The sequence below is a fragment of the Pristiophorus japonicus genome, chromosome 15 (assembly GCF_044704955.1).
Source record: "Pristiophorus japonicus isolate sPriJap1 chromosome 15, sPriJap1.hap1, whole genome shotgun sequence".
Classification (NCBI taxonomy): domain Eukaryota; kingdom Metazoa; phylum Chordata; class Chondrichthyes; family Pristiophoridae; genus Pristiophorus; species Pristiophorus japonicus.
The window spans coordinates 92,920,664-92,933,705 of record NC_091991.1 but is presented as its reverse complement, the minus strand read 5'-3'; the positions used below and the strand labels follow the sequence as shown (position 1 = coordinate 92,933,705).

At 45.8% G+C, this 13,042-nt stretch overlaps 1 protein-coding gene across 1 annotated transcript in view; it reads left to right on the top strand.

Moving 5' to 3' along the window:
* LOC139281545 (wee1-like protein kinase 2) overlaps positions 1-11,637 on the top strand; it is a 35,193-nt gene extending 23,556 nt beyond the window's left edge. Inside the window, exons 7-11 of the mRNA XM_070901710.1 lie at positions 191-304; positions 847-932; positions 5,144-5,314; positions 8,849-8,994; positions 10,664-11,637. Coding sequence (XP_070757811.1) covers positions 191-304; positions 847-932; positions 5,144-5,314; positions 8,849-8,994; positions 10,664-10,817 — 671 coding nt within the window. The 3' untranslated portion in view covers positions 10,818-11,637. The remainder of the gene's footprint in view (positions 1-190; positions 305-846; positions 933-5,143; positions 5,315-8,848; positions 8,995-10,663) is intronic.
* The last annotated feature ends 1,405 nt before the right edge of the window (positions 11,638-13,042 follow it).

The window sequence follows — 13,042 nt, the reverse complement described above, 5'->3', positions numbered from 1 at the left end:
GGGAGGGGCCTCCCCAGGTGTCGAGTGTGAGTGTGAGTGTGAGTGTGAGTGTGAGTGTGAGTGTGAGTGTGAGTGTGAGTGTGAGTGTGAGTGTGAGTGTGAGTGTGAGTGTGAGTGTGAGTGTGAGTGTGAGTGTGAGTGTGAGTGTGAGTGGTGTCCGTCCTTCAGTAATGGTGGTGCTTTTCCTTAGGTAACATCTTCATCTGTCGAAGAGTGAAGCCGGATGTGATTGGCTGTGTGGAAGAGGAGAGTGATGCTGAAGAGGAGGGGATCTTGACCACTCCCAACATATTGTACAAAATTGGTAACTGCCTTTCGGGTGTGGACAATGGGAGCTGAAGTTTGGGGACTGCAGAAGCACAGTGTAGGTGCAACTTGTGGTGTGAGTTTAATAGGCCTCCAGGCAGCACATCTGTGGGACAAGGGCTATGTGGCCAAGTGTCAGCTCTGGCTAAACCAAGAGTCAATCCTGTTGGTTTCCAATCTGGTTTCAGTTTTCCGTTATTCCCACCTGCTCCCTCCCTTCCTTTAATGGCGCACCTTAGCATTCTAAACTATTGACCATCTAATACTGTGGCTGCACAACTTCATTTAATTTCACAAGCAAAATACTGGTGGATGCTGGAAATAGAAACTGGTCGGGCAGCATCTGTGGAGAGAGAAACAGAGTTAAGGTTTCGGGTCGATGACCTTTTGTCAGAACTGAAAAAGTTAAATAGAACCAGTTTTAAGCAAGTGTAGGAGCGGGGGAGGGGAGAAAAGAACCTGTTAGCGTTAAGTTTACATCCTGCAACTGTGATCTTTGAACGTCCGTGACTGCGCTCACTCCTGATTTTGCCTTTTAAGGTGACCTTGGCCACGTGACGTCAATGTGCAATCCACAGGTGGAGGAAGGAGACAGCTGCTTCTTGGCCAATGAGATCTTGCAAGAGGCAAGTATGACCTGAGAAATGCAGCAAAGGATCTCGATCCCATAGAGGCCTCGCCCCCAGACTGGGAGCATAACTGAGCTGGGGCTGAAAATGTGAAGTGCTCCCAGGGAGGGGGTGCTTCTGTGTCTCCTGGCGCTTTTATCTTGAACCAATCGTGGCTGAGCTCCCGGCCTGCCCGTACAGTCTTGTGATTCGTTGAGCCCTGAGGCAATAGCCCATGTGACCAGTTCTTCTACAGCACAATAGTGAAGGAGGACCTAAAGCTTGAAGAGCAATCTGATAAAGGCCCAGTCTATTGCCGCTCATCCTGCCTGGCATCCGAGTACATTTTCACTGTCCCAATAACTTGTCCCAATAACTTGGCTCAATAGATTATTCCCCATAATTCTCACTTTGAAAACAGAAGATCTTCCTAATCTCTTTAAAATTCACTTCACCAGGTTATATTTATTCTGGCTTTGCTGGGAAAAGTTGAGTGTACCTTTTATCTACATTTATTTACCTTGGAAGTTCCTCCACCATAACTTTCTCTAAGATCTCCAGCAGCTGTCTCTCTTGCTCAAGTCTCTGTTGGAGGTGCCTTCGCTGTCTTAAGGTCTATCCTATAAACTGGTTTGCAGTCCAATGTATTTTATCTCTACCCTGGAAAAACTGATGCAAAACTACAACTGGATAAGGTGGACTATTTTTGCAGTCCATTCAATGTGTTTAAAAACTAGACCAATCTCCTGCATTGTACCGATTGGCTGGAACAGCCCATGTGGTTGGTCTGTTGGTGTATCTGTACATTGCTGTCGCACCCATTACGCTAGCGGCAACTATTGGTCTTGCAACATGAATCTTGCCTTTGCGGAAAACAAAATGGTGGGGCAAGAGTTTCACTTTTTCCTGTTCAATGCCAGTTTTGATCCCAGTAGAAACATAGAAACATAGAAAATAGGTGCAGGAGTAGGCCATTCGGCCCTTCGAGCCTGTACTGCCATTCAATGTCAATGAGTTCATGGCTGAACATGCAACTTCAGTACCCCATTCCTGCTTTCTCGCCATACCCCTTGATCCCCCCCCTAGTAGTAAGGACTACATCTAACTCCTTTTTGAATATATTTAGTGAATTGGCCTCAACAACTTTCTGTGGTAGAGAATTCCACAGGTTCACCACTCTGGGTGAAGAAGTTTCTCCTCATCTCGGTCCTAAATGGCTTACCCCTTATCCTTAAACTGTGACCCCTGCTTCTGGACTTCCCCAACATTGGGAACATTTTTCCTGTATCTAACCTGTCTAAACCTGTCAGAATTTTAAACGTTTCTGAGATCCCCTCTCATTCTTCTGAACTCCAGTGAATACAAGCCCAGTTGATCCAGTCTTTCTTGATAGGTCAGTTCCACCATCCCGGGAATAAGTCTGGTGAACCTTCGTTGCACTCCCTCAATAGCAAGAATGTCCTTCCTCAAGTTAGGAGACCAAAATTGTACACAATACTCCAGGTGTGGCCTCATCAAGGCCCTGTATAACTGTAGTAACACCTCCATAGCGAGGGGATTTGAGTACAGGGGCAGGAAGGCCAACATGCCATTTGCTTTCTTAACCATCTGCTGTACCTGCATGCCAACCTTCAATGACTGATGTACCATGACACCCAGGTCTTGTTGCACCTCCCCTTTTCCTAATCTGTCACCATTCAGATAATGGTCTGTCTCTCTGTTTTTGCTACCAAAGTGGATAACCTCACATTTATCCACATTATACTTCATCTGCCATGCATTTGCCCACTCACCTAACCTATCCAAGTCACTCTGCAGCCTCATAGCATCCTCCTCGCAGCTCACACTGCCACCCAACTTAGTGTCATCCGCAAATTTGGAGATACTACACTTAATCCCCTCGTCTAGAAACATAGAAACATAGAAACATAGAAAATAGGTGCAGGAGTAGGCCATTCGGCCCTTCTAGCCTGCACCGCCATTCAATGAGTTCATGGCTGAACATTCAACTTCAGTACCCCATTCCTGCTTTCTCGCCATACCCCTTGATCCCCCTAGCAGTAAGGACCTCATCTAACTCCTTTTTGAATATATTTAGTGAATTGGCCTCAACAACTTTCTGTGGTAGAGAATTCCACAGGTTCACCACTCTCTGGGTGAAGAAGTTCCTCCGCATCTCGGTCCTAAATGGCTTACCCCTTATCCTTAGACTGTGACCCCTGGTTCTGGACTTCCCCAACATTGGGAACATTCTTCCTGCATCTAACCTGTCTAACCCTGTCAGAATTTTATATGTTTCTATGAGGTCCCCTCTCATTCTTCTGAACTCCAGTGAATACAAGCCCAGTTGATCCAGTCTTTCTTGATAGGTCAGTCCCGCCATCCCGGAAATCAGTCTGGTGAACCTTCGCTGCACTCCCTCAATAGCAAGAATGTCCTTCCTCAGGTTAGGAGACCAAAACTGTACACAATACTCCAGGTGTGGCCTCACCAATGCCCTGTACAACTGTAGCAACACCTCCCTGCCCCTGTACTCAAATCCCCTTGCTATGAAGGCCAACATGCCATTTGCTTTCTTAACCGCCTGCTGCACCTGCATGCCAACCTTCAATGACTGATGTACCATGACACCCAGGTCTCTTTGCACCTCCCCTTTTCCTAATCTGTCACCATTCAGATAATAGTCTGTCTCTCTGTTTTTACCACCAAAGTGGATAACCTCACATTTATCCACATTATACTTCATCTGCCATGCTTTCTAAATCATTGATGTACAATGTAAACAGCTGGGGCCCCAGCATAGAACCTTGTGGTACCCCACTAGTCACTGTCTGCCATTCTGAAAAGTACCCATTTACTCCTACTCTTTGCTTCCTGTCTGCAAACCAGTTCTTAATCCACGTCAGCACACTACCCCCAATCCCATGTGCTTTAACTTTGCACATTAATTTCTTGTGTGGGACCTTGTCGAAAGCCTTCTGAAAGTCCAAATACACCATCAACTGGTTCTCCCTTGTCCACTCTACTGGAAACATCCTCAAAAAATTCCAGAAGATTTGTCAAGCATGATTTCCCTTTCACAAATCCATGCTGACTTGGACCCATCATGTCACCTCTTTCCAAATGCGCTGCTGTGACATCCTTAATAATTGATTCCATCATTTTACCCACTATCGATGTCAGGCTGACCGGTCTATAATTACCTGTTTTCTCTCCCTCCTTTTTTAAAAAGTGGGATTACATTGGCTACCTTCCACTCCATAGGAACTGATCCAGAGTCTATGGAATGTTGGAAAATGACTCAATGCATCTGCTATTTCCAAGGCCACCTCCTTAAGTACTCTGGGATGCAGTCCATCAGGACCTGGGGATTTATCGGCCTTCAATCCCATCAATTTCCCCAACACAATTTCCCGACTAAAGGATTTCCCTCAGTTCCTCCTTCTTACTCGACCCTCTGACCCCTCTTTGATATCTGTGATTGGAACAATAGCTCCTTACACAACCCTCTCCGGACTCCGCGGTTTACAATGCTGTGGGGTCCAGGATGAATTCGGTTTAACCAATGGTGAGTGGATTCTGCCTATAATTGAAGCAGATGTTTTATCATGGGATGGGTAAGGAACAAAATGCCAGCCAGACCACAGGAACCTGTGTTGCAAATAAGCTGATTTCAGTGATATTTAGTGTAAATGTCAAGTCGGCTTGAGTTTTGTTGTACTTTATAGTCTTGTATCCTTCCATCCTGGTGTCTGAATCCCTGGACGCATTGTCTGAATACTTGAGCACGTAATCCAGGCTGACACTCTAGTGCAGTACTGAGGGAGTGCAGCATTCCGTCAGGTGCTGTCTTTAGGATGTGTTATGACAGAGTCTGCTCTCTTCAGTGGATGTAAAGGATCCAATGGCACTAAAGAACAGAAGTGTTATCCCTGGTGTCCTGGGCAATATTTATCCTTCAACCAACATCACTATTTTTTTTTAAAGAATTTGGTCATTATCATATTGTTGTGTGTGGGAGCTTGCTGTGTGCAAATTGGCTGCTGCATTTCCTACATTACAACAGTGACTACACTCCAAAAGTACTTCATTAGTGGTAAAGTGCTTTTAGACATCCTGAAGTTTCAAAAGACGCTTTGTAAATGCAAGGTTCTTTACCTTTTGGCACTCTATCTGAACATAGTCCTTATTTACAAGATTGTAGCCAACCCCATGCATTGCCCCTTTAGGACTATTCCAACTTGCCCAAGGCCGATATCTTTGCGTTGGGTCTGACCATGGCCCTCGCAGCAGGAGCGGAGGAGCTGCCCCAGAACGACATGGCCTGGCATTACATCAGGAAGGGCAACCTGCCCACACTCCCACAACAGCTGTCCCATGACTTTTTCAGCCTATTGAAAGTAAGTATTATCCTTTTTCAATATGATTTAAGATTGACTTGGTGTGGGCGTGGATCTGCTCTGGTCAGTGAGGGATGTCCGTGGTCGAGAATTGTGCGTTTGTCCAGAGCTCGTACTGAGCATGCCCAGATCAGAAGCTGAGGGCAGTAAAGGTTCATCTACTCTGCCCCTGCCAGCAGCCGGATTGGTGACCTTTCGTTCACATCCTTGAGTAGATTGGTGGAGGGGAAGGAGGAGGGGCTCATGAGTAAAGTCACTGCTCGCAGAATGGCCACTTGGGCAAGGTGAGGACAGCGGTGGGGCCATAGCCCAGTTGGAAGGTTCAGCTTGCTAGAGGTCAATGCCAACACAATCCTGTCTGCTTGCCTGTGGGCTCCAGCACCAACATTACCTGCAGTGTTCCTGTCTCTATGCGTGAGCTAACTCTCACTCCTGACTGCTCACAAGGATGGTCTGAGCAGATACCTGGGTTGTGCCCATTCTCTGGGCAGTGGGCCACGTGGTTTGTGATCCACAATCCTTGAGGTAGTATTTGGTCTCCAGTTGGTGGTGAAATAGAGAGGGGTCTCCTGAACAGCCAGGACACAGCTCATTTGCTGCTTAAACCATGTGGTGTCATTGCCCATCTCGTGATGCGGATATACCTGGATATCCAATTGGTAAATGAAAGATGATGCCCGCAGTGGATTTCTCAAACTGTAAGATGGTGCAATTAACTTGCTCATTATCGACAGTCATCCTGTGGAATAGAAGGAGGGTTCCACTCTTGACTTGTCACAGTTGCTTTTTATTTTGGCTTCTTTAGCAAAAGGAAGACCAGTTCAGGCAAAATCCATCTGAACATGGCATCTGTGTTCTCCACACCCTTTGTGTAGAAGCTTGTTGGGCCGTTTCTGTTCAAGGTGTTCTGTATAACTACCTGTAATTATTCAGCACCTTTAACTTAGCTAACATGTCACCTGGTGCTTCGCAGCACTGAGATAAAACGGTGGGTCCAGGTGAGCTGAGGAATGGACATTTTCCCATTGAAACTACAAATTGCATGGGATGGGGGATAGAACAGTGTGTACAGCTCCTTTCTGGTACCGCACTTCTCCTGTACTTCTCTCCTTTTCAGTCGGTGGGTTTTTAACTTTGATACCATTTTGTATGCAGGCTGTCAGAGCTTGGTGATCCTGGCTAAGAAAATGGGTCAATGTGGACTTTTTTTGAAGGCCAGGAATTCCACGTTGCCGTGGAATTGGAATATGTCCCTGACCAAGGCACCTAACTGGACCCTGGAGCAGAGATCCCGGTGCAGCCGGTAAGCCTAGCCTCCAGGAGCAGGTGTTCCGTGCTGGTGAATAAACCTCCTATCCACCTTCTGGTGGGTATGGGCCCACCACAAAACTCTCCTCAAATGGCATCAGGGCCATAGGAAGGATGGTGGTCAGATGCAGCAAGTTGAGAAATACTGGGGCAGTGTGGAAATTTACTATCTAACCTGTGCTAAAAGCTCATTACTGATTGATTGTAGTGGGGCACCAAGGGTTGCAGGAGTGAGGAACTTGAAGTAATAGAGGAAAAAGTACTGGAGAAATTAATGGGATTAAAAGCTGACCAATCCCCTGGACCTGATGGCCAACATTAGAAGGTTTTAAGCTGCAGAGATAGTAGAGGCATAGTTTTGATCTTTCAGAATTCCCAAGATTCGGAATGGACCCCATGGATTGGATGGTAGCAAACCCCGCTATTCAAGAAAGGAGGGAGAGAGAAAACAGGGAACTATAGGCTGGTTAGCTTGACATTTGTAGGAAAATGCTGAATCTATTAAGGACATGGTAATGGGGCACTTAGAAAATCATAACAGAAACATAGAAGTTTACAGCGCAGGAGGCCAATTCGGCCCATCGTGTCCACACCGGCTGACACAGAGCGGCACGGCCCTTGGTCAGCAATCCTGAAGGTTACATATAAACCTATGAACAATGACGGAAAGGCAAAGAGCACCCAGCCCAACCAGTCTGCATCGCACAACTGCGACACTCCCTGCGAACATTCTACGCTCCACCCCAACTGGAGCCATGTGATCTCCTGGGAGAGGCAAAAATGATTAGATAGTTAATACTGATTTATGAAAGGAAAATTGTATTTGTCAAATCTATTGAGTTTTTTGTGGGAGTAACTAGCAGGATAGCTGAGGGGAAACCAGTGGATGTAGTATATTTGGATTTTCAGAAAGTATTTGATAAGGTGTCACACTAGATTTTTGCACAAGATTAAGGCTCATGGGATTGGGAGTAATAAATTAGCTGGGATTGGGGGTAATATATTAGCCTGGATTGGTTAACAAACTGAAAACCATAGGAATAAACATGTAATTTTCAGGATGGCAGGGTGTAACTAGTGGGGTGCTGCAGGGATCGGTGCTGGGGCCCCAGCTATTTACAATCTATCAATGAGGGGACCGAGTGTAATATATCCAAGTTTGCTGACTATGGAAAGCTAGGCGGGCAAGTAAGCGGAGAACAGTCTGCAAAGGGATATAGTCCGGTTAAGTGAGTGGGCAAGAAGGTGGCAGATGGAGTATAATGTGGGGAAGTGTGACATTTTATGTATTGGTATTAAAGGGGATTTGGGTGGTGGTGCACATGAATCAGAAGGTTAACCTTCTGATTCAACAAGCATTTAGGAAGGCAAGTGGTATGTTGGCCTTTATTGCAAGGGGGTTGGAGTACAAGAGTAAGGAAGTTCTGCTGCAATTGTACAGGGCTTTGGTGAAACCACACCTGGAGTACTGCGCACAGTTTTGGTCCCTGTCGTAAGGAAGGATAGACTTGCCTTGGAGATAGAGCAACGAAGGTTCACTTGATTGATTCCTGGGGTTTTCCCATGATGAGAGGTTGAGTAGATCGGTCTGAAATTCTTGGAGTTTAGAAGGAAGATAAGTGATCTCATTGAAGCATGTAAATTCTTAAGAAGGCTTGACTGAGTCGATGCTGTTTCCCTTGGCTGGAGAGGTTAGAACCAGGGGTCACAGACTCAGGATAAGAGGTTGACCATTTAGGACTGATGAGAAATATCTTCACAGGGTTGTAAATCTTTGAATTCTTTAAAGGACTGTGGATGCTCAGTGGATTGGTATCTTCAAGAGTGAGATCGATAGATTTTGGGGCAGAGAGAACCAAGGGATATGGGATAGTGCAGGAAAGTGTTGAGGTAGATCATCAGCCTTGGTCTCATTGAATGGCAGAGCAGGCTCAAGGGGCCGATTGGCCTGTTCCTGTTCCCATTTCTTATGTCCTCCTTTCATAATGTAAGACACTAATAGGTAGTATCCAGTGCTTAGTGCTAACCACTTGCTGCAACCTTTATTCAATTCCAAAAATAAGTCTGATAATGAGATCAGAAGTCTCCAGATAAAGATAATTTTAATTTATATTGTACAGTTTTAGTTCTTTGAATACAAATAATCACCTGTTTACGCCAACAACTGAGCAAATGTTTCTAATCTGGCAGTCCCTGTTCTAATGGCTGTGTTCTCTCCTGACCCAGCTGATGATTAGCCCAGATCCTGTGGAGAGGCCATCCTCTGCGGGACTGACCCGACATCCTGTCCTTCACAGGAACTCCAGGAAGCTGGCCTCGCAACTCCGGAAAGAGCTCAACATGGAACGTTTCAGGACTGCCATGTTAGAAAGGTATTGGTAATGTGGGGGGCAACCTGGGGTGTTCAGTGACTGGGGTAACCTGGGTTGTTCACCATGGTGGGCAGGGGGGCAAATGTTGTCCCAAGTGCTGGTGACCAGCATGGTTGTAAGTTTCTAGAAGCAAGGACAAGAGGTCCAAAAAACTCATTCCTAACTTCTGCCCCCTCCTGAGCCTGGCATTGAGATGGTGGGGGTAAATCAATCTTTGCTTGTATTGTGGGGTGGGGGGGGGGAGATGAATGACCAGGAGATGGTGGTCCAGTTGTGAGGTCCTGGGCGTTTACAGATGCTCATTCTCTGCTGTTCCATTGAGCAGTTGATGAATAATGCCAGAAATGCACGGTGGGCCATTCAGCACTGTGACCAGGAATGTTGATGTGTTTTGGGCATACCCTTGTGTTCTGAACACACCCAAAAGGTCATGACCAGCCTGTTCTCTTGACCAATGCTGACTGCCCTCTGTATTTCCAGCATTGCATCTTTAGGTTTCCAGTTTTTCATTTTCCATCAGTGAACACAACTCTCCATCTTTGGCAGATGGGTAACCTTGAGGTCCTTAAACCCAGTTTGGTGAGTTGAATTTCTGTAACTGGATAAACTGTTCCTCTCTCTATACATGAACAGCAGGGGCTGAATGCTTGTTGGAAAAATAGCACCTTCATAAATACAACTGGTTAGCTCCCTGCGGCCTGTGTGGGTCATGGCCATGGCCACTTATTGATCCATTAGACAAGATGGTGCAAGGTTCAATCCTTGCTCTAGTCTGACTGTGACCTCTGGCCCTGGGCTAACTGGGAGGGGGAGCAGAGCAGGAATTCCAAGGTCTTGATCTGTTCGGTCACCATAGTTGGAAAGTGCGTCTGAGGATAATGGGATTGGGTTTGGTTCTGATGTTCTCCCATGAAATAACCCAATACTACCTCTGCTCACATGAAGAATGCCCACTTGAGTTGGTGTGATGGTTACACTCCTTCAGTATGTGATGGATGTTTCTGTAGGTGCTTCTGCTGTTCCTTGACACTGTTAACCCAGGTTACTCCCAGTTTTCTGCACATTGCCTTCAAAGCTGGAGATTGTGAAGGAGCAATAGAGAGTGGTATCAGTGGTTCAGTGTTGACCTGAGACATGAGAACATACCATTTGGCCCCTTGAGCCTGCTCTGCCATTCAATATGATCATGGCTGATCTGATCATGGACTCAGCTTCACTTCCCTGCCCGCTCCCCTTTACTCACATCGCTCAAAAATCTGTATCTCTGCCTTAAATATATTCAATGATCCAGCCTCCACAGCTCTCTGGGGCAGAGAATTCCATAGATTTACAACTCTCAGAATAAATTTCTCCTCATCTCAGTTTTAAATGGGCTGCCTCTTTATTCTGAGTGGAAATATCCTCTCTCCATCCACCTTGTTGAGCCCCCTCATTATCTTATAAGTTTCAATAAGATCACCTCATTCATCTGAACTCCAATGAGTATAGGCTCAACCTATCTTAAGTGAACCTCCTCAGCTCTGGAATCAACCTCGTGAACCTTTTCTAAACTGCCTCCAGTGCCTCTATAAATGGCCTGTTTCTGTTGCCTTGAATTTAACAACCTATGCAACATGGTGTTTGGGCTAATTATTCCTTTAATTTTGGCTTTTCTCCCAAATGTGTTTAGGGAGCTGATGAAGGCAAGACTCTCTCAGGGCTTTCCACAGTCTGATCTTCAATCCCTGCATCCAGTGAAGAGGCCAATCCTTCCAGAGAAGAGTCAAAGGATGGTGGGAGGTAGAACCAGCCGCTCGATGAGCTTCAACTGTGGTGGTTACTGAGGGCCATCCAAGTGGGTGGTGGAGAGGCAGTGGCCTGGGGGGTGCTTGGACAACCTTCAGTAGGGCAATAGATGGCCACTAGTCATGGTTAAATCAATCTACCTGAAGCAGAATGAAGATGGAGTAGGCAATAAGTTTCAGATGTTTTTAAACAGCGAGAGATTTTAATATAATGTAAGCTTTGATCACCTCTGGCCATTTCTTTAACACTTTGATGCTGTACAAAGCTGCAGTGTGTAATGGCCACTCTTGTCTAGAGTATTTTTATATTCTGTGTAATGCAAAATGGTGCACCTCTAATGTGTAAATGTTGAGCTGTTAAATCTTCCTGTTTATTTCTCATCTCCAGGAGCTAGCTGTCTCCTTTAGATACAAACCACTATAGTTACAGATGTGAACTACTTTTTTTTTAAATCCCCCTAATGCAGCAGTAACTGACTGATTGCATGTCTCATTTTAGGTTCCAAACTCTCTCTTGGAGGGGGCTTGGGGCATCAAGTGTTTGCAATGAGTCTGGGTTGTCTTTGTCTGTGCCGCTGAGAAATGTTATTGAGCAGATTGTCCCGATCAGTGGATATTGTTTTAGGCTTTTGCCAACTCCACCATGGCTCTGGGGCATTCCAGCTCCTGAACCGGATTGCTTTGAGCCTTTACCAAGAGGTGTGGCTAGTCTGTTCTCAATTGTACAGGGGGAACAGAATCTTTAATCAGTGGCGTGTATTTAAAAGGGAAATGCACCTCCAACATACTGCCATTTAAAATGGACATGGACAAATCTTGCATTTATCTAATTTTATCTAATTTTAATGGATAATTGAGTTTTGTGGAGAATTCAACTGTAATTAAAGTTTTAATTTTTCATATTGCTGCCTGTGCTTCAGTCACTTCAATTGCAGTTTTGCGTCCAGGGAATTGTGGCTCGGCTAGTGTCACCTGATACGTGTTACACAGGCTGGGGTCAGGGTTGGCAGTCTCGGCTCTTGGGGCCCTGTCCACAGCTCCTCCACCTCCTGATCGTCCTTGGTCCTGGAACAATGATCCAACAGCAACTTGGTGTCCTGACCGGAGGGTTCTGCAAACTTGCATTTTTGAGTTTCATCAGGTGTGAATACTGGGATTTTCCCTGGCCCTTGGATTTAATATAGCAGAGAAAGGGTAATTCAACACTGCCCAGGCAGCAACAGACTCTAGGGTGGGCCAGCAACAGAGAAATGAAAGGGGAATCGGCAATTCACGCCATCACAAGGGACAATGCGTCCCGGGATGGAACCATTGACACTCAGCAACAGAGTGCTCAGGAGTAATCAAAGAGACAATCTGAGAGGAATGCCTGTTAACAGTTCCTTTGCTCATGCTGGAGATGTGGTGGCAAACATGCGAGAACCTGTAGGTTTCAGCAATCTATCTGCAGAAGCTGTAACTTCAGTGGACATCTGGCCAGAATGTGCAGAAAGCCCATAGCGAGGCTAGTTTACGAGGCAGAGGAACCAGACGAGGAGTCTGCAAGGCAGGGTGATGCTTGGGTCAAAGCTATAGACGCTGAAGTCCAGCGGGTTCATGTGACAGATGTCCACAGCTTTTTTATTAATTTCAAAATATACTTGAATGTATTCATAAAAAATTTGTACAGTAAAGAGCAGTCAATACGTTTAGCTGCGGTCAGCAATCCTATACACCACATTTGGGTGCTGACAGCAGTTCTGTTCGATACATTTCCTTGCTTTTCATTTCAAGTACAATTGTGTACGACACGGGATACATTTTAGTACATTTGACACATTACATTAGATGTGTCACTACAGTGCACAGAATGGGTGACGGTACATTTAAATTTTTTCTTTTCAACGTGCATTACGAAACAGACCTTGCATTGTACATGGCACTATGTAGGTGTTTACAGATCATGGTGCTTCATGTAGACAAAAAAGAAGTTACAAGTACAGCCCAAGGGGAGTTTTGATTCCTGCCCCCGGGTTTACCGTGGCAGAAGGGCTTTAAACTATGGCCCAAACTGGAACGCATTAACACACAGACGTACACCAGAGAGATCATCCCAGTACTAGGCAGTGCAAACTTAGTGGTCAACACAATGGATCGGAGAACCAGCTGCCACTCTGGATTGTCCCGGGCAATGGTCCCGCAATGTTGGGGAGGAGCTGGTTAGCCGAGATGAACTAGAAATTGGGGGATGTACACGCCATTTCATCTGTGGAGCGAAGTTCATG